Source organism: Canis lupus, chromosome 7, assembly GCF_011100685.1.
Source record: "Canis lupus familiaris isolate Mischka breed German Shepherd chromosome 7, alternate assembly UU_Cfam_GSD_1.0, whole genome shotgun sequence".
NCBI classification, from domain to species: Eukaryota; Metazoa; Chordata; class Mammalia; order Carnivora; family Canidae; genus Canis; species Canis lupus.
In genome coordinates this window covers 35,353,506-35,380,701 of record NC_049228.1, presented here as the reverse complement: position 1 = coordinate 35,380,701, position 27,196 = coordinate 35,353,506, and the positions used below count along the sequence as shown (strand labels likewise).

The 27,196-nt window shown below is 42.1% G+C and overlaps 1 protein-coding gene and 2 long non-coding RNA genes across 5 annotated transcripts; 2 read left to right on the top strand and 1 right to left on the bottom strand.

The window, feature by feature from the left end:
* Window positions 1-1,533: 1,533 nt before the first annotated feature.
* On the top strand, window positions 1,534-11,270 carry LOC119872542. Its single transcript, XR_005362228.1, has 2 exons — window positions 1,534-8,042; window positions 8,798-11,270. It is a non-coding gene; the product is annotated as an uncharacterized LOC119872542 (long non-coding RNA).
* C7H1orf100 (chromosome 7 C1orf100 homolog) lies at window positions 2,439-27,196 on the bottom strand. 2 transcript variants are annotated; one of them, XM_038542741.1, is made up of 6 exons: window positions 27,070-27,155; window positions 23,350-23,436; window positions 19,541-19,609; window positions 13,563-13,658; window positions 9,568-9,740; window positions 2,439-2,933 (listed from the first exon to the last, which is right to left on the bottom strand). In XM_038542741.1, exons 2-6 carry the CDS (start codon window positions 23,424-23,426, stop codon window positions 2,842-2,844), a joined length of 507 nt encoding a protein of 168 aa, XP_038398669.1. In that variant the 5' UTR covers window positions 23,427-23,436; window positions 27,070-27,155; the 3' UTR covers window positions 2,439-2,841. The 2 variants fall into 2 exon arrangements, with proteins under 2 accessions (XP_038398669.1, XP_038398670.1); XM_038542742.1 differs by lacking the exon at window positions 23,350-23,436 and having other exon boundaries at window positions 27,070-27,196.
* LOC111096701 lies at window positions 15,646-19,958 on the top strand. 2 transcript variants are annotated; one of them, XR_005362230.1, is made up of 4 exons: window positions 15,646-15,742; window positions 16,760-16,844; window positions 17,782-18,150; window positions 19,432-19,958. It is a non-coding gene; the product is annotated as an uncharacterized LOC111096701 (long non-coding RNA). The 2 variants fall into 2 exon arrangements; XR_005362229.1 differs by having other exon boundaries at window positions 17,772-18,150.

The window sequence follows — 27,196 nt, the reverse complement described above, 5'->3', positions numbered from 1 at the left end:
ATTTTAATTGGTGTGAAGAGTTGTGTTGTTTTAATTTGCATTTTTCTAAAGTGACTAATGATGTTGTAATACCTTTTCATGGTAATTTATGTATCTTTCATAAGATGAAATTATCTTTACATAAATGTAAAGATACATTTATGTATCTTTCTTTTGAAGTGTCTGTTCAAATATTTTGTCCATTCTTGAGTTAGGTTATTTTCAGTAAAAGAATGGAAAAAAGATATTCTAATATCGTATATGATAGACTAAGTCAAAAACTATTACAACTGACAAAGGACCTTATGTATTAATAAAAGGGTCAAATCGTCAAGAGATGTAGTAATTATAAACATATACTCATCAAACAACAGAGCCCCCAAATACATAAAGCAAATGTTGACAGATTTGAGGGGAGAAATAGTTCTTTGATAATAGGAGTTTTCAATACCCCACTTTCAGTAATTCATAGACCATTTAGGTAAAAGGAAACTGAGAACTTGAACAATACTACAAACCTGCCAGACTTAACAGACATTTATGAAACCCTTTACCTCAAAATAATGGAATACGCATTCTTTTCAAGTGCACATGGGATATTCTCCCGTATAGACCCTATGTTAGGTCACAAAACAAGTCTCAGAGTTTAAAATATCGAAATCCTACAAAGTAACTTCTTTGATGAAAATGAAATGATGCTAGAAATCCTTTAACAGGAGGAAAACTAGGGGCACGTGGGTGGCTCAGTACTTGAGCATCTGACTTCAGCTCAGGTCAGGATCCCAGGATCCTGGAATCGAGTCCTACGTGCAGCTCCCTGCGTGGAGCCTGCTTCTCCCTCTGCCTATGTCTCTGTTTCTCTCTGTGTGTCTCTCATGAATAAATAAAATCTTTTAAAAGTGGGAGGAAAACTGGAAAATTCACAGTAGAGATTTAAAAACACTCTTTTAACCAGTGGGTCAAGGAAGAAATCCAAGGGAAATCAGGAAACACTTAAAAGTTGAATGACAACAAAAACACAACATACTAAACCATGGGATGCTGCAAACATGAGTGGTGCTCCACAGGAAATTGATAGCAGTAAAAGGTCTCCCATCAACAACCTAAGTTTATAACTTGAGTTAAAAAGGAGTAACTGAAACCCAAAGCCAGTAAAAGGAAGGAAATAATAAAAATGAGAGTGAAGAGAAACAAAATAGAGACTAGAAAATAACAGAGAAAATCAGTGAAACCAAAAGTTGGTTATTTTTATTTTCTGTTTTCATGTGTAAGGCCACAGCATACACACTGCATTTGAGGTTTCTAGTCCCTTGATGATTTCCTCTGATTTTCTGTTCAGTCTCTAGGATGCTTATTAGTCAGATGATAGACCCTCTGATTTATTATTCTATGTCTCTTTTTTTTAAAAGGTTTTATTTATTTATTTATTTGAGAGAGTGAGCCCTTGAGCAGGAGGAGGAGCAGAAGAGGGAGAAGCAGCAGGAAAGGATCTCAAGCAGACTTCTCGCTGGGTGTGGAGCCTGATGCGGGGCTTGATCTCATGATCTGAGCCAAAACTAAGAGTGGGACACTTAACTTACTGAACCACCGAGGTGCCCCTCTGTGTCTCTTCTCTTAAAACAATAATTTTATTTGCCTTTCTCTTCTATATAAAGTTTTTCTGAATTTTCTTCCAAACCTGTCCAATTTTTAACTTTAGCAATCACAATTTTAATTTTCTTTAAAGATTTATTGATTTATTCATGAGAGACAGAGAGAGAGAGAGAGAGGCAGAGACACAGGCAGAGGGAGAAGCAGGCTTCCCCGCAGGGAGCCCAACGTAGGACTCAATCCTGGATCCTGGGATCACGCCCTAAAGCCGAAGACAGACACTCAACTACTGAGCCACCCAGGCATCCCCACATTTTTAATTTCTAAGAGGTTTGGAAAATTGCTCATATTTGTGGATGTAATTATTTTGACACATCCCTTGTCAGATGACAGTGTTACTTTGTTAGCTTGTTTTAGATTCCTTGGTGTTCCCTGAATTGTTTCCTCTGGGATAATTTCTTTATTTTGGTCTTTGTCTTTTATCTTCTGTTATTTTTCCAACTCTGGTGATCCTTGATTGGCTCTTCACATCTAAGACTATGGCAGTGGAACACTATCAGAAATTGTGTTCCTGGGGAAGTTTGTCAACTGGTAGGCTTCACTTTGGGGTGTTGAGTAGGAATCCTAACTTGTACGTTGGGTGGTTACTAAGGGCAGAATGTAGGATTCTTTTTTTGGAATCATTAATTTCTTTAGAAAATACCCTCTAACTTTTTGCCTGGAGAATCCATACCCTGTTGTTCAGATAGGGGTATTAACTCTGTATACAGACTTTCAATTAATCCTTTTTTTTAAACCAGTCTCATAGCTCACTACAGCCCTAAACTGTATCTGGGTTTCTGCATCCAGAGCACCCTTATGGTCTGTGGTGCCTGCAGTTTTCCTCCCTGACTACATCACAGGTTCTTTTTTTTTTTTTTTTTCTTTTCAATAGTGAATGATGCAGTTATTGATTGTATCCCTACCTGGTCCCCTGTATAACCATTGAGTTATATGTAAGATGCTTTGTAAGCGCCAGCAATGAGACTGGTTTTGGGGCTGATGTGAAAACAGATGACAAGTTCTCTTAAACTTGACTCTTGATTCCCTGCCTTCGGCTGATTGCCTCAATCTGAAAAGAATTTGCAATGTGTAAATGTTTCAGGATTGTAACCATTTGGATACACACTTAAAATTAGTTCCGTTATCATTATTTTCATCTTTAAGAGTCACGTAAGAATTCCAAATGTTTTGTTCAAATGCCATGATTATTTTAAATGCAAAGGTTTTCCTTCAAAGCTGCCTCTCTTCACAACAGTAGAACTCTGGCAGTGAATTTAGTGGTGTAGGATTTGATGAAACTGTGGCTAATTTCTGGTTGCAACCTGGAATTTAAAACAGAATGATTTATTTTAAGACCATTCACTCCTAAGTTTTAACATGCTGTCAATTGTGTACAATAAAATAATTTGAGGGATTTAAGACAAAGGAATATAAATAAAAGATGTGAGAGAAAAACAGTCAAAAGGTTATCTCTGTGTTTCTCTCTGATCAAGAGGCATATCACTGAATTAATGCCCAAATGTAAATAAAATTAAATCAATCATAAATTTGCATTTTGATGTATTAATTATAGACCCCCAAACCCTTTAACAATATATTATTAATGGGCCAGTTTGTATGATGTTTATATCAAACTTCAGTTGTTACCATCACTAAATTCATACCCATTGGAGTTCCCTTGTATTTTATAACCTCCTATCTACAATCACAGACAGTCTTTGAAAAATAAAATGAATCATTAGTTGAGAACTACAGGGAAAATTTAACCAACTTGCCAAATCCCATTTATTCCAACTACTTTAATAATATAGTATCATTTAATATTATACTAATTTAAGAGATTTTCAAGAATAACTTTGATTATACGTGATTATTACCTTATGCACTGGTTTGAGAACTTAATCTCAGTATAAGATACAATTCCATTGCATTAGGGTTTTTTTGTTGTTGTTTACAAATATTTATTATGGCACATGTTAATTAATTCTTTGATCAACAACAATAATAATGTAATAGCTAACATTTTTTTGAAGGCTTATTAATGTTACGTACAAGCAAAATGCTAAAGTCTTTACATGGATATCTCAGTTCTGGTAGGTAGATACTATTTTTACCCTTTTTGCAGATGAGAGAACTGAAGGTCAGACTGCTACCGAGATCATGTATTTTATTCTTTTAAGTATTTGGCGCCAGGGTGAGTAATACAAGGGCAAGTTTTGTCTGAGGGGCCATCCTATCCTACAGTGCTGTAAGTTCTCGAAGAATAGAATCTGCTTTCCTTATACTATGTTTTGTACATAGTCTGTGCTTGATAAATATTTCCTAAATAAATGAACGAACCCCTATGTCCTGAGAAAGAATTTTTACTGAGGAAGAATTTCTTGAGCAATAACTGATCTATCACGATCTGTATGTAATCTGTTTCTCACCAATTCCCAAAAAGAAATAAGAACTGAACGTGAACTGCAAATCAGTGTTCATCAAGACGTAAGTCCTACCCTTAAAATCTGATCACAAAGACTGTCAGATGGTCAAGAGAAAGAACCCCACACCTTGATACACAACTTAATGTCGATCTTATTCTGTGAGAAGCCCTTCCCTGCAAAGACTCCTTTAAGGAATCAGTTTCTTGATTCAAACAAAAGCTTGAGTCAGCAGCCACTGCTGTGTTCTCTCAAAGCTCAGATTTGTGACCTCTCTGCCGAGTCTTTTGCAGACCAGACCTGCCTGATTGTTGCTTACAAAATAGGCATCAAGAAAGTATCTTTCAAATTCTCTACTGTTAACAGCTATCCTCAACTGCGTGAACTGCAGAGTCTAAACTTGGCTGCATGGTGGAAGAATCTGGGAGTTTTTTAAATTAATGATGCCTGGGACCACTCCCTTCCCACCAGGAGATCCTGGTTTGATTGGTCTGGGTCTATCCTGGGCGTCTGGATTGCTAAAAGTGATGACACTGAAGTTAAGCACCTTTTAGCCTAACCACTGCCATGGCCTACGGATGCACCATATTCGATCTCTGCCCCACCCGACACCCCACCCTGCTACTTTTTCCTTCTCCACAGTTAGAGCAGTCTTTTCAAAATGTACTTTTAATCATGGCACTTCAACCCTCCTTTAAACTTTTCAGCGGTTGCCCATTAATCTCAGACTAGAGGGCACCTGGGTGGCTCAGTGGATGAGCATCTGCCTTTGGCTCAGGTCGTGATCCCCAGGTCCTGGGATCGAGTCCCGCATCTGGTTCCCCACAGGGAGCCTGCTTCTCCTTCTGCCAGTGTCTCTGCCTCTCTCTGTGTGTCTTTCGTGAATAAATAAATGAAATCTTAAAAAAAAAATCTCAGACTAGAGGATGCTAGAGCTGAAAATGACCTGTAAACACCCTCTCCCCTTCCTTGTTCCTATGTTTACATCTCTCTAGTCCCTCCCTACTCCACCCTTCTGGATTTCTGTGCTTTATCACATTCTTAATTTTTTTGGTTCCTCAAACACGTCCTATTCCTGTCGCAGGGTTTATGCACATGCCACACTTGCTGTGAAGCTCTTCCCCCCCACTCCTTGCCTAGTGAACTTTTAGCTCATCATTTCCTCAGGGAAACCTTTTCTGATCTATTAAATGCTCCTATATAGCACCACATAAACTCTGCTTCATAGCATTTATGACAGGTGGATTTTATGCTGATTTCTATCCTGGTTCCCCGTTCTTCTTGATTGTAGAAACTTGTGTCTGTTTTTGCTTGTCATAGTATTGCCAAAACCTTGGACAATGCCTGGCTTTCAAATTATTTACTGAAAGAATACAGACAAATGAATGAAAATGCTCTCTGCAGCAGATCTATCACCAAGTCCAATTGATGTCACCTCCAAAATATCTCTGGAATCCATTCTTTTTCATCTTCTGAAGCTCTAAGCCACCATCATCTCTGTTCTAAACTAGTAAACAGCTTCCCCACTGGTCTGCATGCCCTACCTCCAAACAAGGTCATAGCAGCAGCCCAAGTGATCTTTTAAAAATACAAGTAATAAGTCACTCTTTTTGGAACCCTTCCCTTTGTTCTTTGACTGGAATTCAGGCACCACACATACCCTCACTGACTACACAGCAGCTCTGCTGGGCTCCTTTTGTCCCTCAAACATGTCAAGGCTTTCCCCACTTTCAAACTTTTGCACTTACTGCTCCTTTCTCCTGAATGCTCTTTATGTGACTCATTCCCATATTCCAGGGCTCAGCTAAAATTGTATAGAGGTTTTCCCTGACTGCCCCATTAAAAGTAGCCTCCCTTAGTGACCCTCATCACCCTGCTTATTTTCCTTACAGCACCACTACAGTCTATAATTTCAAATTTTTTAAAAATGTGCTTGGTTATGCTCTGTACTCTGCCCTTCCAAAGAATGTCAGCTCCACGAGAGCAAGTATCTTGTCTGTGCTGGTCACTGTACCCCAGCAGACAGCATAGAGGCTAGTTCATAATGAGAACTCAATGAATGAATTGTCTTATGGTTCCCAGCCTCCAAGATGGGCCCCAGTAATTCTTCTTCCCTGGTATCCGTGCCTGATGTAATTCCCTTGCACAGTGCCTCAGAGCTGGCTGTGTGTCACTAGTAGGGCACCTCAGAAACAACAGTGTGTGACTTCTGCATCTAGGTCATAAGAGGCATTGCAATTTCCCCCTTCATCTTGGATTGCCCATTCTAGGGGAAGCTGCATGCCTGCAGGGCACTTGGCACCCCTGTGGGTTGGCCACTTGGACCACAAAGGCCCCCCATCACCAGCCAGCGTGTGAGTGACACCCATGTAAATGAGCCATCTTGGAAGTGGCTCCTCCAGCCCCAGTCAAGCCTTCAGATGGTGTAGCACTTGGTGACATCTGGCTGATACCTTGAAAGACTCTGAACCAGAACTGCCCCGTTAAAAAATAAAAATAATCATTTATCTTGTAAATCACTAGGTTTTGGAATGATATGTTACTCCACAAGAGATAGCTAATACGCACTCAGTGATTCAATGAATAGAGCAGTGACTATTTCATCATAAATTACCTCTTGAATTGGTCAGGCTTCAGACCTCACTGAGGAGGTGACTATCTGACCCTGTTTCCTGCCTGCACTTTCTAGCACCTTATTCTCAGTCATCCACAGTCGCCAACCTCACACCTCTTCTGCCAAAACCATTATTTCTATTAGAGGCACCAACAATCCTGCTATATAGAATCAGAAGGCTGAGAAGTGAGCTTTAACTTCCCTCATGTGAATTCTCTCTTAATACCACCCTTTCTCACTCCAAATGCTACACCACATGAATCTTCTTTCCATTTCCCATGAAGCCTCCTCAGTCCAATCCAAGAGCAAGGGTCGGGAGTATGACCTATCTGGATGACCTGGATTGACGACTTACAAGCTGAGTAAGTTTCCTAAAATCTCTAAGACTCGGTTTTCTCTTCTGCTACATGCAGTAAATAATAATACCTCCTTCATGGGGGCTATTATGACCCATTGCAACCGTGAGTGTATGTATACACATGTGCGCAAATCACTTAGCACAGTTCTGAGCACGTGACAGATATTGTAAATCCTACCAGCTATCCTAAAATATAGAGCCTTTGAATCTCTACTTGACAGAGGCACAGATCGGTTCAGAGAAGCCAAGTGTCTTGCCCGACATGGCAGAGCTAGAATGTGCAGGTCTGCAGCCCCCCAAGGCCTGAGTCCTGCCCACATTCCCACAGCTTCATCCTGCCTGACTGCCAATGTCGTCATGTCTTCTCCAACCCATCCTGAGCAGGCTGACAGGCCAACAGCCTCCGGGTTCTCCCCCCGTCCTAAGTTGGCTCTGATTGTCCAAATTCAACTTTCCAGATTCCCTCCTCGAGCCCCTCTTCATTTCCAGCCATTCTGTCCTACTCTGCTGCCACAGGTGATTCCCCACTTCCTCCTTCTGCCCGGCCCAGGCGGGCCAGCGTCCTCATGTCTGGAGTCCTTCCTGCTCTCCCACGCTCCACAAGCCTTGCTATACCCCTTACCCTGTCCCTGGCTGCAGTGTACACCACTTCTCCTCTGCCTCAGACCTCGTCCACTGGGGCCCAGTTTGGGTCCCCATGGCTACAGGTTCTAGATTCCATCTTCCTGTTCTACTAGTTCCTCCTATCTCTGATAGGCTGGTTGTTGCCTAGCTTCCCGATTAGATTGGAAACTCCCCATGGCTGAGGTCAAAACTTGGACTTGCATTCACCTCCTCCCATGGCACCCAGCACGGTGCTGGGGACACAGTAGACAGTGAATATCGAACTGTATTGCTAAACACCTGGTTCTATAGATTTGGAAAGAATTGGGGATTGTCATCTAAAACTAGCAGGGGGAAAACCTTTTGTGTCTGTCTAACTGGATTCCCTCACAGTGGAGGAATTCTAAAGAAGGTCCTATTTACTATCACTTTGGTAAGTCGAGGGTTGCCTGGATTCCCACATGAGAAGGAAGCAGACTTCATACTCAGTGAGTCTTGAAAGGGCAAACTGCTTTGCTGGAGCCCCACTGACACCTCCTGGCCACCTTTCCTTTCCAGTACTTCAGACCCTGGTGGCTTCTGTCCCCCCAGGCCTCACCCTTCAGCCCCTAACCTGCACCACCACCCACTCCATCCTTTAAATACAGCCCTCCCAGGACCCCCATGGAACCCGAACTTCTACCATCCCACACCCCCTCCTGGCACCTTCTTCATAAATGAGCTCATATCAGCTGCCTGCTTCCTCTCTCAGCTCCCTTCTCAGCCTCAAACTTTCTCTGCCCTCCCAGACCCCAGTTTTGCATTGCTGGTAGGTAACTTCTTAGGCCAGATGCCTCCTGCCCATATTTGGCCCATCCTGCTTCATCTACTGCCCCTTTTTGGTGGCTCCACTGTCTGGAGATGGCCTGGTTCCATCTGCTTCCCATCTTCCTGACTGCTGTTGTTTGAGGTTCCTTTGGGCCCCGAGCCCCATCCCTGGCCTAGCTTTCCATCTGGGCTGCTGCTCTCCTCGGGGGAGAACAGAAGGAAGAGCCACTCCCCCCACCATCCTTCTCCTCGTTTTCTTTTCCAGCAAAAAGAAAGTGGCTCACTCTCAAGCAAACTATTAAATGAATAGTAGTGTAAGGCACTCTGACCAGGTCAAAGGCAGCATGGCTTAAGGGTCAAGCCCCGAATTCTATGTTTCAGATGGCCTTGGTCTGAACTCTGCTTCTCCTGCGGACTGCAGTGTCATCTGAGGCTGCTTAATTAATTGGCTCTGCAACTTCATCTCCCTTATTGTAAAATGGGGAAAGTGATAGCACCTACCTGAGAGCTGTCAGAAGGACAGAGTATGTGTCTGCCACCACAAAAGAGCCCCAGAAAGAGTGGGGCTTACTCATTTAGAAAGCAGCAACTCCCCCCTCCTCTCTAAAATTCAAAACACCAAGAACGACAGGAATACAAGTAATGTCTACATTGCTGTCTGCCTGTATACTCTCTGGGTCACCTCTGGGGGGAGGAGGGTTGGGCCCTTCATACTCACCTGTTACAAAATACAGGGAACGTAGAATTTTTGAAACATACCTTCAAATGCCAAATAATTGTCATAAAGCCATTTAAAATGGGAGAACAAGAGGGAAAAAAGTTCCCTCAACAGTATGTTTAGGCACAATAAGGAATTGTGCTAACATAGGCTAAACAAAGGGCTCAGTGAAAAATAGCCCCCCTCAAGCCTGCTTCCTACCAAGGATGTTTGTGCATTTTTATCCTTGAATTTTCTAAGGACTAGGATAAAGAGGAGAGGAGGAAGCAGCCCTTGGGCCAGCCTCTACATTCTTCCTGCTTCTAGACACATGCACACCCTCCCCCAACTTGACTGATCCCAGACACCCTCCCTGATGGCGGTGAGCCCATGAGAGAGGCTCCTGTGAGGCAAAGTTGATCTCAAGAGAGTCAGAGCAGTGGACCTGACTTACCCATGTTGTAAAATGGCAGAGAATAGTCTCTTTGATAGGTGGTTTCCTTATACCATTGTTCCGCAGGCTGCAAATATCTTCGAAAACAAATATATCGAATGAGAGTTTGTTGGTCAAATTGAGGCTGATGTTGACTTTCTCTCTTGGGTGGAATTGCCAAGTCTATGAGATGTCTAAATAAAAATAAAAAAGAGCTTGCTGAACACCCAGAAGAAGAAAAGCATTCCATGTTCTCATCAGCTGACGTCCACTCTTTGGAAGTGGCCAGGAGGTTACTGGCAAGACTTCATAGCTCCAGGGTTAGCCCAGCAGTTTTCAGGAGGTGACTCAGCAATCCTGGTCCACTGTTCCCTGGCATTAGCATCCTCCTCCTCCCCAGTCACAGCTTATAGAAGGTGACCTGCATTGAAACTTCCACTGGGTCTGCTCATGCGTGGCTACTTCCTATACTCCAGATCTCCCCAGTATCCGCTCCCATTGTAATTTTTTTTTATGGACGTTTGGTTCCCTCGAGGAATCAATGCTTTCTTTTGACCAGACTCACCCCTATGGTTCAAATTGGTGTTGGACAAACCTGAAATCAGTTCCAGCCTTCCTGTACCTCCACTCAGATAAAAACCCTCTGAAGATAAAGGTAAAGAAGAATCAAAATGTAATGGGGGGGATCCCTGGGTGGCGCAGCGGTTTGGCGCCTGCCTTTGGCCCAGGGCGCGATCCTGGAGACCTGGGATCGAATCCCACGTCGGGCTCCCGGTGCATGGAGCCTGCTTCTCCCTCTGCCTGTGTCTCTGCCTCTCTCTCTCTCTCTTTCTGTGACTATCATAAATAAATAAAAATTTAAAAAAATGGAAAAAAAAATGTAATGGGGGAAGTATCTTCATGCCCTTGTGAGGGTACACATTCCCTGGTGCAACTTGTTGGAGAATGATTTGGCGATGAGTATTAATAGCTTTAAAATGGGCCTATACTCTGTCGCAACCACTCCAGAGATGTACGTGCTCATTAATGGATGAATGGATAGAGACGTTGTGTATGTATCTAAAACGGAATACTATTCAGCCATAAAAAGAAGGAAAACCTGCCATTTGCTGCAACATGGATGGACCTTGAGAACATTGTGCTAAGTGAAGTAAGTCAGATAAAGAAAGACAAGTATTGTATAATCTCACTTATACATGGAATATAAAAAAAACTAAAATGCATAGAAAGAACAGAATAGTGGTTACCTGGCTACCAGGGGCAGAGTTGGGGGATGGGGGAAATGAGTGAGTCAAAAGGGACAAAATTCCAGATAAATAAGTTCTAGAAATGTTATGTACTGCATGATGATAATAGTTAATAATACTGTATAGTATAGTTGAAAGGTACTAAGACAGGTAGATCTTAAAAGTTCTCATCATGAGTGAGAAAACTTGCAACTATACAAGGTGATAGATATTAAATAAATTTATCAGTGATCATTTTACAATATGTACATATAGTAAATCATTATATTGTACACCTTGAATGAATACAGTGTCATGTCAACTGTATCTCAATAAACTAGGGGAAAGAGGGGGTTTCAAAATATTGTTCATCCCATTTTGTGTAGATCTGGAATATTCTGATGATAGTCTGTCTCTGAGTGATGACATTATAGGTAATTACAATTCGGTTTTTATTAATGTTTTCTGAATGTTGCAATAAACATGCATATTTAAAAATTTTGTTTTACTTATTTATTTTTTAAATAATCTCTACTCCCAATGTGGGGCTTGAACTCACAACCCAAAGACCAAGAGTCACATGCTCTACCAGCTGAGCCAGCCAGGTGCCCCAACATGGGTATTTTTAAACTATAAAATACACGAAGTGAGCAAATACGAGATGTTGGGTGAGATTTAGGAATATCTTACCCAATCATTTAGTAGTAAGATGTAGTCTTACTTGATGGGATCACCATGATTGAGCAACGGGGTGACGGAAACAATATAATTATAATGTATTGTGTTTCCATATTCGGTTAAAAACTTGATTATAATGGACCTTCTCTGAAGAGTGGTTAGCAGAAATGGAGTGGTTCTTCCTGAAGTTCAGAAAAAACAAGAGCAGTAGTGTGAGGGTGAGGGCATGGTACTGGTGGGGGAGAAATGCTGGTGGGCAGATGATACGTAGACATGAAGAGACCCCGAAAATTCCTGCCTGCCTCTACTTGCTCTTATTTCATGCCTAATAGGCACTGGGTCTTGTAAGATGGGTACCTTAAATGGTGGGCAGGAACACTCCTTTCCCTATGAAAGCATGTCCCCCACAGTGGATCAAACATTTGCTGCCTAATGAACAGGAGAGTCTCTTGTGAGGTTGGGCTCTGTGTAACCATCCCTGACATCAGGTCACTTTTGTGCCACTGACAGCTCTGGCTTCTGAACCACATCCTAGAGATTGTCCCTAGATCTACCCTGCTGGACTAGCAGACCGTGCTATCTTTGCTTTGGGTCTTTTGACAGAACCAAAATATTCTCCATCTTCAAGTAATACATCCGTGTCCTGAAGAAAAGACTTTGATTCAAGGGATGGGATTCTAATACTGAAACCATTAAGTTGGTAGAGGAATATATCTGGGGGAGATAAGCCATTAGACACCTATAAAATTATACTACAACCACAAAAACTGAAGTTAGGACTTGTCCCAAGAATTGTATTATTTCTTGTTTTTTGGAGAGTGGGGCAGGTCAGGGGCTTGTCTTGCCTTTTCCTTCTTATTTTTAACTGGAAGTCGCTAAAATCACTGATTGCCATCTGCACTAAGTTTTCCCCTTAAGGCTAATCTTGGGCAGGCACTGATCTTGTCAGAAATCAAAGTGGGTCAAGGTTCCCTTTGCCTTAGCCATACTATGGGGAGAAGGACGGACATTTGGGTACTGGATGTTGGAGTCGGGGGTGTCATCAGAGCCTACAGAGTACACGTGAAGAGAGCCTTGGTGGTGGGCTGGCCCCAGCAAGAGTTCAACATAATGTGTATCTGAGGTAGAACAAAGCCTTGAACTGAGAATCAGAAAATGTGCATAGTTCCAAGTACCAGCTTTCACACCAACCAGACTGGGCTCCGTCTTATTCACTGACTGGATCAGAATGACCTCTAACACTACTTCTAGTTTGATCTTCTATTAAGACTATGTGCTCTTTATAGCTGCCATGGCTTCCTTTTCTTTGCATAGAGGATAATCAGGAGTTGACTATATCAAAGGCCATTAAGAGAAGAACTTTGTAAAATGTATTAGACAAAGAAGTCAAAATAATCATATTTCAAGTGCTTTCTATGTTCTGGAATTTTATGTCAGTTATTTTAACAGGTAAGGCAACTGATTCCCAGAGAAGGAGTTAAAATTGCCCAAGATCAACCACTTCAAAAGTTACTCATATTGCTGCTTCTAACTATTGTGGTTTCTAGCCTCCCAAAACTAGAAAATAACGTCCAAGTGACTGTTTTTTTGTTTTTTCTTTTTCTTCTTCTTTTTTTTTTTTTTGTTTTTTTTTTTTTGTTTGTTTGTTTTTTCTTTTTCTTTTTGTTAAACAGCACATCTGGAAAGGCAGAAACCATTCAGGGCAAACTCACAATTTTACTGAGAGGGAAACAGAGTCTCGGGAAGGGTATGTTTTTGAACAAGTTGAAACTCTGAATTCACAGTGTTTCTTAAATTTGTCTAATGATTTCATAACATTTTATATTTGTTGTTGATTATAAAAGTAATAGATGTTCATTAGAGAAAATCTGGAAAATGAAAAAAAAAAAAAGTAAAATACAAATACTCACATCTTACCACTCAGAAAAAGCCATTGTTAACAGTTGGGTATATTTCCTTCCAAACTTTTTGAATCCACTAAATAACAAGTATCATTATTTATTATTATTATTATTATGGTTACAAATTGTGACTCCCACTTCTTTTTTGTTTGCTTGCTTATTCTAACTTTAGTGCAATTTTTGAAAACAAAGATTTGGAAAGGTGTCTCACCTGGGTGGTCTCTTCACACTAGACTCGAAATGGACTCTTGCCAGCTGCCCAGTGTAATATCCTTGGATGTCCTTTCCTTGATGAGTGATGAATATACTAGTGGAGAAAGTAAGAGGGTCATTAAAAATAAAAAGCAATTACTACAATTATTTCTTTACAGAAGAATGACAGCTGTGGTCTAATAAAAGATCCATGTACTTTGCCCCCAGTTGCTGGCACAGAACTCTTGAAACCCTTGGAATTTCTTGACAGGAGCATCTTCTGTTACCTGTTTTTCAAGATCGGGTTCTCAGTATTCATAAGAAAATATTTGATGTGTTAGGCATTAGGTTCGAAAAATCAGGAAAAGAAATAGGATCTATAAAGCCATGGGAGCAAATGCTAATAATAATAGTCAAAATGTGAAAATGGACAAATGGAAGCTCCTTATACAGTTTTTTTTTTTTTTTCTACTTTGGGTAGGTTTACAAATTTTCACAAGTTTTTTGTTCTTGGTTTTTTTTTTTTCTTTTTTTTTTTAATTCTGTTGATTAGGTGTATGGGATAAGAAATGAATAGGCACTATGATGGCCAAAGCACAGGGCACATCTGTGCTGGAGGAGGAAGCCTCGCCTGGCTGGGAAAGGCTGTGTTTTGAGAAAGTTTTGAGGCACAAAGGGAGTAGGAGTATTTCTGGGAGTGAAGGGAGTGGGATGGAGGTTACAGCTGAACCCCAGAGCCAGAGGGAGGCGAGGCGAGGCAAGGCGGGGTTGCCGTGAGGGAGTGGCAATGCCCAAACCTCACCTTTTCAAAGACATCTTATTTTATAATCATAGTCCTTTTAGAATATAGTCATTGTGTTATGCAACTACTTTAAAATTATGTGTGGTTGGATTATGTTATTTGCAGATTTTATTTCAGAAGAACAGTAGGAGTAGTAGGAAATATTTGTTCTAAATAAAGGGAGCATTGTGTCTTGAAATGTTGAGAACCACTCATATAGGTGACGGAATTATGGTAGAATTTTAAAAAGATTAATGACAGAGTGCAATTTTTATTTTAGAAAGATCTTTGCCAGTGTGATGTGGACAACAAAGTGGAGGACAGTCTGGCTAGAAGTACAGAGACTGACCAGGAGGCAAAAGTGGTCATTTATGTGGGACCCTGTGTGGTGCTAAGGTGGCCAGACAGGATAAAAGACGCTGTGGGAGAAAGGGTTGAAACTGAGAGGAAGGTGTCAAAGACAAGGATAGCTCTTAGGCTTCAGACATAAGGAAGAAGGCTGCCATTCCTTAGGAGACAGAGGGGACACAGGCAGGTGACCATTGTGGGGAAAATGACTTTAAAGAGTTTGTGACGTGTAGGTCTTTGGGGACCTGTCACAGATTCTGAGTACTCAGTGGGTGTCATCAGAGATCCAAGGGAAGAGTCAGTAGAAAGGAGTACATAGTTTTGCATGAAGGAGCTCGCCAAAGCTGCATTGGGTTTACTGAATACATGGGACATGCCTGCATGCTCTGTGTTCTGCACTCACAGAGCTTGTCCTCACCATGCTTTATGTGTGAAATAGTGATCTGAATAAAGGGTCAGTGGGGGCACAGACGAGGGAGTGATGCCTAGGATTTGGGCAGGCAAATACTATGGCAAAGAGATTCTAGGTGAGGGGAATTTGAGAAGCCAAGATGTGGCCAGAGTTGGGATCAGAGTGGTGGGGTGGGAATCTCGCTGTCTAACTAGTAGGAAAGGCAAGAACTGGGAACAGGGTGGGCCTGTCTATACAAACAAGACCTCAGGAAGCTCTGATTTTCAGAAAACCACAGACTGTCTAGGCCTGCCCCGTGGCTGGGATAATATGACTGAGCCCTGAAGAGTAAATAACAGCAGGGATTAAGTCATAAGAAGAAGGAGAAACTGGCATGATAATAGGGGAAAATGACGTTTCTGAAGAAGAAGGAGAAACTGGCATGATAATAGGGGAAAATGACGTTTCTGAGTGCATGGGAGTGGAACGTTCTTGGGCACCCATCCTGCTCTGAAGCACTACATTGGGAGAGATTACCCTAGGGCCACGTTACAGGTTGTTGAAAACCCAGCTGGGGTTCCCAAACCACACTGGTTTCTTGAAATAGCTGTGCCGTTTCAGTAGGCTGAGTTTTGACCATGGATTCTTCACTAGCTTGAATATAACTAACTGAATATAGGTGAGCAACCTAAGAATATACCCTGCTTTTAGTCCCTGAGGATCTCTCTTGGTAGGTTTTGGCCAAGGAGCCAGGAGAGGGAAGGAAAATGTGGAAGTAGGTGCTGGAGGGAAGGAGTGCTGTGTGGAGAGGCAGAAAGCTTTTCTTTTGGGGGAAAATAGTGGTACATTTTGCCTCCAACTCTTTGGGTTGACTTTCCAAGCTCCCCATGTGGCCTAACTTCAGCTCACAGGAGGAAGCTCCCAATCAGGAGGTTTGCAAGGCGGCAGTGCCTAACCTGGCTTGTCATTCAGTATTCCTAGAGGCTCCACAGTAGCTGGCCTCTCCTGAGGGTACTGGGTGCATGAGCAGGGAAGCAGTGCTGGCTCTCCAGGCCTGGCTGAAGAGCCCTGCCGAGGCTGTGCTCAGACCTGTCAATTAACTTGGCTTTCAGGGTTCCTGAATGAGTGTAGGGAGGTCTTTCCTTCTTGGGTGGCAGCAGGAGGCCAGCTTCGTCTGATTCCCCCATACATTGTTTACCAGTCCCTGATAGTTTGGCTCTTCAAGGTGGTGTATTCTATCCAGACAAGAGCAAACTTGTCCCCTGGGAGGGTGCATGTCATCAGAGCAGAAATCTGGGCTTAGCTATAGACAAAATTCAGTATGCACAGGGGAGGCCAGGAGTGTCCATCCCTCCTGAGCCTGGTCTCGTGGCCCAAGATGGCCCATGCTCCTATGTGGCTCTGTAGTCCTCTGTTATGTCTGTGTTGGGCCTCAGGCTTTAGGATGGTGACCTCATCTAATTCCCAGTCACCTTGCCAGGGCAATATTATGAACATCTTGTTACAGAAGACCGAGGCTCAGAGAAGTCAAGTGGGCTCTCCAAACTTCATCTGGCTGATAAATGCCAGAGCTGTGGTTCAAACCCCATTCTCTGAACTCCATGTACATCCAGAGTCACCTCTACATATGCAGGATGGCTTTTGTTCAAGAGTTCAGTGCTGTTTTTATATAACTCTGTGATTCTCTCATGGGCAGACAGGAAGTAGAAGTCATGCACCAAAGGTCTAGAAGAAGAAATAACCCAGCCATGGTAGCTGGGAGTGGCCTTCAGTTCAATGAGGTGAGTCCCCATTGCAGGCTCTATGGTGTCCACTATGTGCTGGGTGCTAGGGACACAGTGCTGATAAATATTGTCTTCTCCCCAAGAGTTGATGATCTGGTAGGGAAAACCACATTCAGGCACTAATCATACACAGTGAGTAAGTGCTGTACCAGTCAGGAGCTGGCTCAGGAAAATGAGTCACTTAGTAAGGACACAAGCTAGTCAGCACAGAGGATGGGACACTGCCATGCCCACTCTGCCATCTCCCAGACTTATCATCCCCTCCAGGAAGAGGGCAGCCTTAGGTTCCCCATCAGGAAAGTAGGGGGCACACCAACATCACTGATCTGTGACTGGGTCAATGAGACACTGTGAACACACATGGTGACCTGTGGTAGATGTTGCCATAGCTCTGGGCAGGAAGAGCTGCTCCTCACACTGCCTCTGGGTCCCCCAGACACCACTTCAGTCAGTGTTTTAAAGATCCATTTTAAGCCTGACACAGATTCCACATCTTTTCTCTTCCACACCACACTGCAAGTACTCCACAAGAAACAAACTCAGGAGTGTCCTGCTCAAACCAACTCAGCTCAAGCCTGCCTGAGTGACGGGCCTGTGGCTTTGGGTGGCAGCAGGTCACATTTGCATCTTATACAATGCTGATGGGAGTTGTGTAATCAGCCCTGCTGGTGAACCACAGAATATTTAATTTTATTGGGTGCCCCTGCCAGTGGGTGATTCAGTTTTCCCTCAAGTGGTCCCAAGGTCTGGGCATGCAGGGAGTGACTGGATGATTGTCCGAGAGGCAGGAGGAGGTCAGGCCTTCTACAGGTACCACCAGCCAGCAGGAGGTTATGCCACAGATCCGTGACCTGATAATTGTATCTCACTGATTCATTCATGTTCTTCTTCTTCTTTTTTTTTTTTCAACAAATGTGCATGGAGGAACTACCAGAGGTGGCAGTCTGCTCTGCAGAGGTGCCAGTGATGGGCAGAGAGAGGCAAGTAAGCTTAACTGGACATGTGGCCAGGTGTAGGGATTAAGAGCACAGATGTTGGAGCCAGCCCTGTGGGTTCGAACCCTACCTCTGCCAATTTCTTCCTAGCTGTGGGATCTTGGGACAGTCACCTTACCTCTCTGTGTCTCCGTTTCCCCTCTCTCTCTCACAGCTATGGTGAAGACAAAATGAGTGAATATATACCAGGTGTGAGCGAGACTGGCCTGTTGGAGGAGGAACAAAGGAAAGACAGTGGGGCTGGCCAAAGAGGAGGCCACAACAGGGGCAGGAACAATTCATGGAGGGCCATAGAGGCCCCAGCAGAGGTTAGATTTTATGCAAAATGCAGTGATTGCAGGGTTTTCTGCAACAGAGGGCTTTGATCCAATTTACATTTTATGAGGTGTCCTCTGTACAATGGGAGGAGGAGGATGGGAGTGGGTGGCCATTGGAGGTAAACGGGGAAAAGATAGCATTCCTGTGGGAGATACATCCTGGAGGTACAAGTGAGGAACCTACGGAGGGGTTGGGTCCCTACTGTTGCAGAGGCAGGCAGGCGTCAGGTAAATGAGGACCAGCTCCACAGTGAGTATGGTGGGGAGGCTGGGGCCCCAGCCTGGTTCCGGCTTCATGCCTCCTGGTGGGCCTCTGATGGATGAGCACGGAGAACAGAATCCAGCTCTGTCTTAGGACTTCATGAACCCCATTCCTACTGTGCTATGTTCCACCCAAACCCTCAGGCTCCCCCACGGACTGGCTTAGGCCAGGCCCAGTGACTCTGATTGGTTCCACAGAACTCCAGGCAGCAGCAGCTTAGAGAGGTTTGTTTCCATTTTGCCCAGGGGATAACCCACAGTTAAGTAACCTGACAGTGGACAAGACAGATCTCAAACACACTCAGAAAGACTAAGGGCTTGTGGGGAGGCAGAAATCAGGAAATATGAAGACCCATCCCGGTTTCCCTCTAGCTTCTCCTCATGGGGTTTCCTAGAGGGAAGGGTAGACTCCATACTTTCTCTGAAAGAGGACTCAAAGCAACCTTTCCTTGCCCCTTCTTCACTAATTTATGGAAGCAAAAGAACTTATCTTTGTGATTAAACATTGTTGAAAATAACTAAATACTAAAACATGAGGCTTACTCAAAACCACGAAGCCAAAGAGGCTAACCTCAAAATCACTTTACAGTGTGAGGGTTCCTGCTGGAATTTCATAGCTTCTGAACTTCTGCAGACCCTATGGCCAGTGGTGAAGGGAAACTGGGTTAGGATTTATGGATTATTATCCAGTATCTCTCAGCAAGATGAATTTAGCATAAAAAAACACATCTAGGATTTGTTGGTCTTGGGCCATCTATGAATTTGGAGAAAGAGTAAGAATCCTACTTGGTTTTAACCTGTGCAACCACCTCCCATATGACAGAAGCACAAAGGGGTTTGTTTGATCCCAAGCAGAGTAAAGGGGCCCCTGCTAAAATTTAGGCTGAGATTCCTCATACGTCTTGCTGAAGCCCTTCCCAAGCCAAACCCAATAGGCTTCCAATCTTTTTGGAGTTTGGATTTTTGTCATGAATGTGGGATTTTTTTTTTTTCAACTTTCTCCAAACTCAGAGAAATGTCACTGGAATCTCTGACAGAAGTCTGTCAATCAGAGAGGAGCCAGTGAGCAAGTCTGCCCCACCACAGCTCTGGATGACATCTGTGTCTGGAAGAACATTACCTGGATGGGACCACTGGGCGGTGGTCAATAAATTCTCGAAGTCGGATGGCAGCCATGGGGGATGGGAGTCTAAAAAATATTATAGAGTGAAAGATGAGATTGCAAATTTATACACACTACATACTATATTACATATTGCACATATACACTATACACAGTCCATTTCCATGCAGGAGCTGTCTAGTGCCACCAAGTCTGCCTTGAAAGAAATAATAGTAAGAAAACTGAAGAGTAGATAGATTATCCATGGCTTTGGCTAGACCACTTAGAGAGGAAATAAACTAGTAAAGGGGCGGGGGGCGGGGAGTGGGAAGCATAAGCTAATACACACAGATGCACTTTTTTAAACAGAAACTACTGAAGTGCCTGGGTGGCTCAGTCAGTTAAGCGTCCGACACCTGGTTTTGGCTGAATCATGATCTCAGGCCCCATGTTGGGCTCCTCGCTCAGCAGGGAGTCTGCTTGTCCCCTTCTCTTTCTGCCCCCCCCCCCCCCCCGCTTGTCTGTGCTCTCTCTCTCTCTCTAAAATAAGTAAATAAACTTTTTTAAAAAACTAAAACTAAAAATAGAAACTACTGTGCCAGTTTTCATCCTGATTAGGGTGTTCCTACTGCACAAGCTTGCAGGCTCAGTGTCACACACCAGATTCCCTGGCACCTAGAGCTCTGGATAGGAATTAGACTCCTCCAACCCCACAGACTGGATTGAGACTCAGAGGCAGAAATGAGGCTGAGGCCCTTTCCTGCTGCTTGGACTTTTTCTACTGGCAGGCAAGGCTGGGAAGCCATGGTATGGTGAACTTCTGTAGCACAACTGCCGGGGCCAGCATCCAGCATGGGCTGTCAAGAAACAAGTGCACTGAGGCAGTGGCTTAGCCATGTGTTCCAGTGTTCAAATGCCATTTTTGGGAGTGTGAAGAAGGCGCTGTAGTGGCAGTGGTGGCAGCTTTGGGAAGAGGTTCTGGAAGCAGCTTCCTCAGTAGGGCACAGGTAGCTGCTCCCATGATGGGTCAGTTTTCTGGTGGCGTTCTAGATGCTTCTTGGAGGCCTTCCCCAGAGTGTTTCTCATGGTCTCTCCAATGATTTTGGAATACATACATATTTCTAGTGAAAAATTCATATTGCGTCTGATTGCCTACTGGAGTAGAAGACATGCCACAGAAAACTCCTACATCTAAATATTCACTTGAGGAAAACTCAACACTGGGGGGAGAAACAGAGCGCCTGGGGGGACAGAGGTGGTTGAAAGCCTTACTTTTCTTTACAGTTTACCTTTTGTATACCTTATAAATTTTGTACTATGTGTTTATATTATGTGTCTACAGAGACAGCTGGTTTTCTGTTTGCATAAATACATGATGAAAAATAAATAAATAAATAAATAAATAAATAAATAAATAAATACATGATGAAGAACAATGTAGCAGGAGAACATCGGAAGGAAGGAGACTCATACTCCACACCTGAGCCGCTCGCATTCACACATTATACTCTAATCCAAGAAAGTAGTGATACTTGGAGGCAGAGTCTTTGGGAGGTAGTGAGGGTGAAGAACCCATGAGTGGAGCTAGTGTTCTTATGAAAGAGACCCCTGAGAGCTCTGTTGTCCTCTTCCTGTCATATGAGGACACAACAGGAAGATGGCAGCCTGGAAACCAGCAGAGAGTTCTCATCAGAACCTGACCATGCCGGCACTCTAATCTTGGACTTCAGCCTCCAGAACTGTGAGAAATAAATTTCTGATGTTTAGAAACCACCCAGTCTATGGTAATCTGGTGCAGCCTGAACAGAGTAAGGCACTCGATCTGTATATGTATGATTACAATACCTCTCTGCAGGGTTAAGTGAGAAATAATGCATGTGTGCATTCTGTAACAAAAACAGCACCTTTGAGGAAAGAGAAATATGAGTTTCTATGTACGGGCACGTATTCTGTATCAGGTGATATGAATGAACTCATTTTAGCCTTCCAGAAACCCTGTGAAGTATTCTTCCTATTTTACTGATAAGAAACTTGAAGGAGTGAGAAGTAGAATAACTTGTCCAAGGTCACTGAGGAACCAGCATGGAACCCATTTGGTTCTAGAGACATTTACCTTGACAGTATTCTATGCTTTATTGAAACAACCGCAGAGCACTCCAACCACCAGCCAACATGAAACTGGGATAGCCCCCAAGAAGCAGTAACTGGGAGGGAGATGGGTTTCCTTGGGAAGGAAAACAGTGTGTGGGGCCTCCATCCCCCTTCTTCTAGTCAAAGCTAGTGAATGTATTGCCCACAGGCCAGCTAGCTGTTATTTCATATCTCAGTGTGTTTTTCAAGCAACTTGAACATTTTCAAGCAAGATTACATTATAATAGAATAATTTGGCTATCCAATGGAGCCTGTTCATTATATAATCTGTTTTTTCTTTTAGCACTAGTGTGATTATATTTAAAAAAAAAAAAAGGAAGAAGAAGAAAGAACAGAAGAGAGAATCTGAGTAAATACCATGGAGCTCTTGCTTACACTGGGAAAGCTTTGTGACTGCTGGGATTTTCCCTCACTGGAAGTGACATGCTGGAGAGAAGAATGCAAGATATTCAGGACATTTGCGTTTCACTAAGACAACACCACGTCTGCCTTTGATGATAAAGTGATTGCTCAGTGCCTAGAAATTCTGAATCAACACCAGAGAGAATAAACCAGGCCTGGGCTGCCATACTTTAGCCAGGCCACAGAAACATTTTCAGAGGAACACGTGAATAGCCCACATGGAGTCTAAGCATAAGCTCCCGGAGTCATCGGAAGACGTTGTCTGGCAATGGTTGCAGCCTGTCGTTCTGAATCTTTAGGGAACTGAACTACTACATAGATACCAAGTCACATCTTGTGTGATTAGTTGTCATCTCTTGAACACAGAAGAAAATGTTGTCTGCAGTAAGATATGTCAGTACATTTTATTTTAGTCAATCTTAAAAAATAGATTCACATGCCAAATCTAAATAGGATAAATTATGAACACATGTTAAACTTGCCATCATTTCCAAGCTCACAGCCAACACTGCACAACCACTGTTCTCAGCACCCTGAACAACGTAACTTTCATCTCCTTTAAATATATATATATTTTTATGAGATTCCTTAGTAGAGATTCTTCCTCAGCTGTGCCCCAAATAGAATTTTTCCAGAGCAAATGTGAGTTCTATGTGTATCCTCATCACACATTTCATTCAATTTCAAATTAGCCTTAGGGAACCTTAAATATTTTTCTTTTCTTTTTTTTTTAATTAAGATTCATCTATTTATTTGAGAGAGGGGGAGGGGCAGAGGGAGAGAATCTCAAGCAGCCCCAACTTAGGGCTCAGTCTCACAACCCTGAGTTCATGACCTGAGCCAAAACCAAGAGTTAGACACTTAACCAACTGAGCCAACCAGGCGTCCAAACATTTTTCTTGTTTTAAATGGAAAACATAATTATGCTCAGAGTAAATAATGCTGTAAAACGATATTAAAACTATCCACAAACAACTGTTTACATTTTTTATATTTTATATGTATGTATCTACTTAAATGCTTGAACCACAGCAGACATCTTATTTTGTATCCTTTTTTTTTCATTTAATAAGATATCATGAAAAATTTTCCACGTTGCTACAGAGTATTCTTAATTCTAATATTTCATGCTCCTTTATATTGTTTGGTGAGGCCCACACATCATTTTATTTAAAATAGTACCCCATTCCACTCCCATGCCTGGACTTCTTATTCATGCTCTCTGCTTTATTTTTCTCCAAAACACTCATCACCATCTGCCATATTATGTTTACTTATGTATCTTATTTATGCCTGTCTCCCCAGTGGAAAGTAGTCTCCAGGAGTGCAGCGATGTGTCTCTTGTGCTCATTGCTGTAACCCTAGGGCCAAAGATAATAACTGGTACAGAATGGACATTTCATAAAGGTTTATTAAGGAACTGAATATGCCATAATTTATGAAACCCAGCCCTAATATTGGACATTTTGGTTGTGCTAAATAAACTATATTTTGATTCTATAGAATTTATATATTCAGATACATTCCTAAGAATGAAATAAGATTTGGACATCTTCATGGCTCTTATTTAGGAGAATTTTAACCACTTCCACTTAGTTAACACTGACCCATAAACCAGTGCAGTTAGACTCCCAGGGCACAGAAATTAAAGTTTAATAATAGAATTTTTTATTATGCTGATGTTCAGAAGGTGAACTAAGGTAAGTTCACTTCATTTTAGCCAAAAGGCCAAGAAACAATTGAACTAAGGTAAATAAATAAAGGACATACATTGCAACAAACTTCTTCAACTTTAATATTCAACATACAGACTTCAGGGACAAAGATAAAAGATTTATCTTGTCAACTTTCTCAGCAACTTTTGCGAATTATAGACTATATTATGGATCACATCAGAATTCTATAAAATAGGATAACAGCCAAAAACCTGATAAAATCTGTCCATTTATTATAAAATTTCTTAGTCAACCATAAGGCAAATTTTTCAACCTGATAAGGTGCATCTATAGGAATTTACAGCTAACATCATACTTAATGGGGAAAGACTGATTTCTTCCTAAAATCGAGAACAAAGCAAGGATGTCTCTTTCACCACTCCTATTCAACATAGTGCCAGCAGTCCTACACAGTGCAATAAGGCCAGGGAAGGAAATATAAAGCACACAGATGGAAAGGAAGAAAACTGTCCCTATTTACAAATGATATAATCATTTATGTAGAAAATCCCAAGAAGCTTACAAATAAATTCTTAAAACTAATACATTTTTAAACAAGATCATAGGATTCAAGGTCAATGCATACAATTCATTTCTATACTTTATTATTTATTTAAAATTTTTATTTAGTTATTTGAGAGAGAGCGTGTGAGAGGTGGGGAGGGGCTGAGGGAGAAGCAGGCAGATACCTAACCAACTGAGCCACCCAGGTGCCCCGCATTTCTATACTTTAAGTAAAAAATTGGAACCAAAATTTAAAACACAGCTATTGGGGTGCCTGAGTGGCTCAGTCAGTTGAGCATCTGACTCTTGATTTAGGCTCAGGTCGTGATCTCAGGGTCATGAGATCGAGCCCCATGTCAGGCTCTGCACACAGCAGAGTCTGCTTGTTCCTTTCCTTTTGCTCCTCCCCACCACCATGATTGCTCTCTTTCAAATAAATAAATAAAAATTTAAAATACCACAGCTATTTACAGTAGCTAAAAAAGAAATATTAGGCACAAATCTAACAAGACGTGTACAGATGCTGGATGCTGAAGGTTTTGCTGATGGAAGAAATCAAAGAAGATCTGAGAGATACACTGTGTTTATGTTTTGAGAGACTTAATATAGCAAAGATGACAACCTCCCAACACTGATCTGACTTATCTGGTCAAACTTCCCAGGAGGAGTTTTTGTAGATCTAAACCAATTTATTCTAAAGTTTATTTGGAAATGCAAGGGAGCTAAAATAGCCAAAACAATTTTGAAAAAGAGCAACTACCCTCTGTTGGAAAGGGACGGGAAAGATCTTGTCCTGAGCGAACGCTTGTCAGCCACCAGACAGTTGGCACCATACACTACTTCACTCAGTCCTCACAGGAGTCCTGGGAGTTTTCCATCATTATCCTGAATTTCTAGAAGATGTTAAATTCCATGTTGAAGGTTACACAGCCAGTAAACAAGCAAAAAAAAAAAAAAAAAAAAAAACCCACAAATCTGCCTGACTCCAAAATTCTTCTTCTTCTGCTACAGTGCCACTGATTCATTGATTCGCTCAACAGATATTTATTGATAAACTACCTTTGGTTGGCATTATACCAGGCACTAGGGAAAAAGCAAGTGACATGTGGTTCTGCTCTCATGTTACTTATCTGGTGGAAGACATGAAGTCAGATATTAACCATAGTGTTGCACAAGTTGATATAAAATTAAAGCTCTGTAGCTGCTAAAACAGAATCCTTCACAAGTTGCCTTTCAGATAGATAGTTGAGCGGCTGTGTCCCTGCCCCTACCCACAACCTCTCTTTCAGAATTTTAAAGGAAACGTTTCCAAGAATAGATGTCACATCTGCTTCAGAAAACCTGAACCTTTTCCCTGGTATGAAGTATGTGATAAGCTTTCCTCATGGAGATGGGCTTTCTGAGGTTTAAAATTTTAAGTTGGCATCAATGTTTATGGTAGAAAAGAGCTAAAAGAAGTATTTGAAAAATTGAAGGTTAAGCCCTCTCAGTACGATAGTGAGTTGAACCAGTAGTAACTGCCTGGTAAGGTTATTTAGGTTGCAAACCTCAATTAAACAACTAGCAAGTTTTATAATTTAATTAATCTGTCCAAAAAAAAGGTGGAGGCAGGATATTAGTCAGGGTCCCAAGATTTTGTTATTTATCAAAATTTGGGGAAAATTCAAGAAATAGAGAGTGACATTTAGACAGGTATATAAGCAGCAACAATTGATTTTCCAAGTGTACTTTATAACCTCAGAGTCCTGGGCGGGGAGGGGCTTTCCTTGGAGGTGTAGAACCAGTATACAAGGCATGGGGGTAAGTTAGGGCCCTGGAGATAGCCACTTCTTAGTGCTATCTCCTACAAGTCCTCTGTTCTGGATTCCAAATGGTCCACTGCCCACTTCCAGAGCCTTTGATTAATCTTATAATGCATTTTGGTTCCCAGGCCTATTCTCATTGGTTTATTGCTTTCTGAATTCATTTATTCATTCTATCATTTAGGAAAATATTTAATTAGTAAAAACTTTGTGCCAGGCCTCAGATAAGGCTCTAGAGATTCTTCAAAGAACAAGACATGAGTTTCATACAGAGTCTGTCCTGTCCACCTGAAGCATAAGCTCCTAGATGTTGGAGCCATATTGCTTTGGCAGACACTACCTTTACTCTCCTTGTCCTTCTCCTGCCTTACTGACTTGCAAAGTATTCCCCATCCAAGGAAGTACTCTTTTCATACTTTGGAATGAATGAATATATGAACTCAGTAACCTGGTAATCTACTTAACAGTGTTTAATCTTTGTTCTTTTTGTGTTGCAGAAAGCCAGATGACTTAATATGGGTATACTTCATTTCTTTTTTTTTTCTTTTAAGATTTTATTTATTTGAGAGAGAGAGAGAGAGAGAGCACAAGTAAGGGGGAAGGGCAGAGGGAGAGGGAGAAGCAGGCTCCTCGCTGAGCAGGGAGCTCGATGTGGAGCTCAATCCCAGGACCCTGATATCGCAACCCAAGCTGAAGGCAGACGCTTAAGTGACTGAGCAATCCAGGTGCCCTGGTATACCTCCTTTCTAAGAAAAAAAAATATTGAGCTAAATCTACTCAAATAATTTAAAGTTAAGAGGTATGAATACATACTTTCCAAAAGAATTCTAGACTTTACAAATGATTTGTCATAAAGTTTCTCTCATTGTGAGCTCTTGTCTCCAAAACCTTCAAAATTCAACCAGCTATTTAGTAATGCAACGACTAAGCTAGAGGAGAGAGGTTCAGGTGGTAATGACCAAATTGGTGTTACCTGGTTTGGCTGCAGTGGTTAGAGCCCTCTTTGTTCCTAAATGCAGTCTTCCGAGGACAGCAGTTATTTCAACTGCCTCCTGGTGTGGGATACACTGCAAAAGCACACTGCAGAGTTATAAGACTTG

Coding starts and splice junctions, on each gene's coding strand:
- C7H1orf100 (XM_038542741.1), bottom strand. CDS start 23,426: ATGAGCACAAGAGACACATCGCTGCACTCCTGGAGACTACTTTCCACT. Junction 19,610..23,349: donor GGCATAAATAAGATACATAA/GTAAACATAATA, acceptor AATATTTTTTAG/ACTCCCATCCCCCATGGCTG. Junction 13,659..19,540: donor CGCCCAGTGGTCCCATCCAG/GTAATGTTCTTC, acceptor TTTCTCCACTAG/TATATTCATCACTCATCAAG.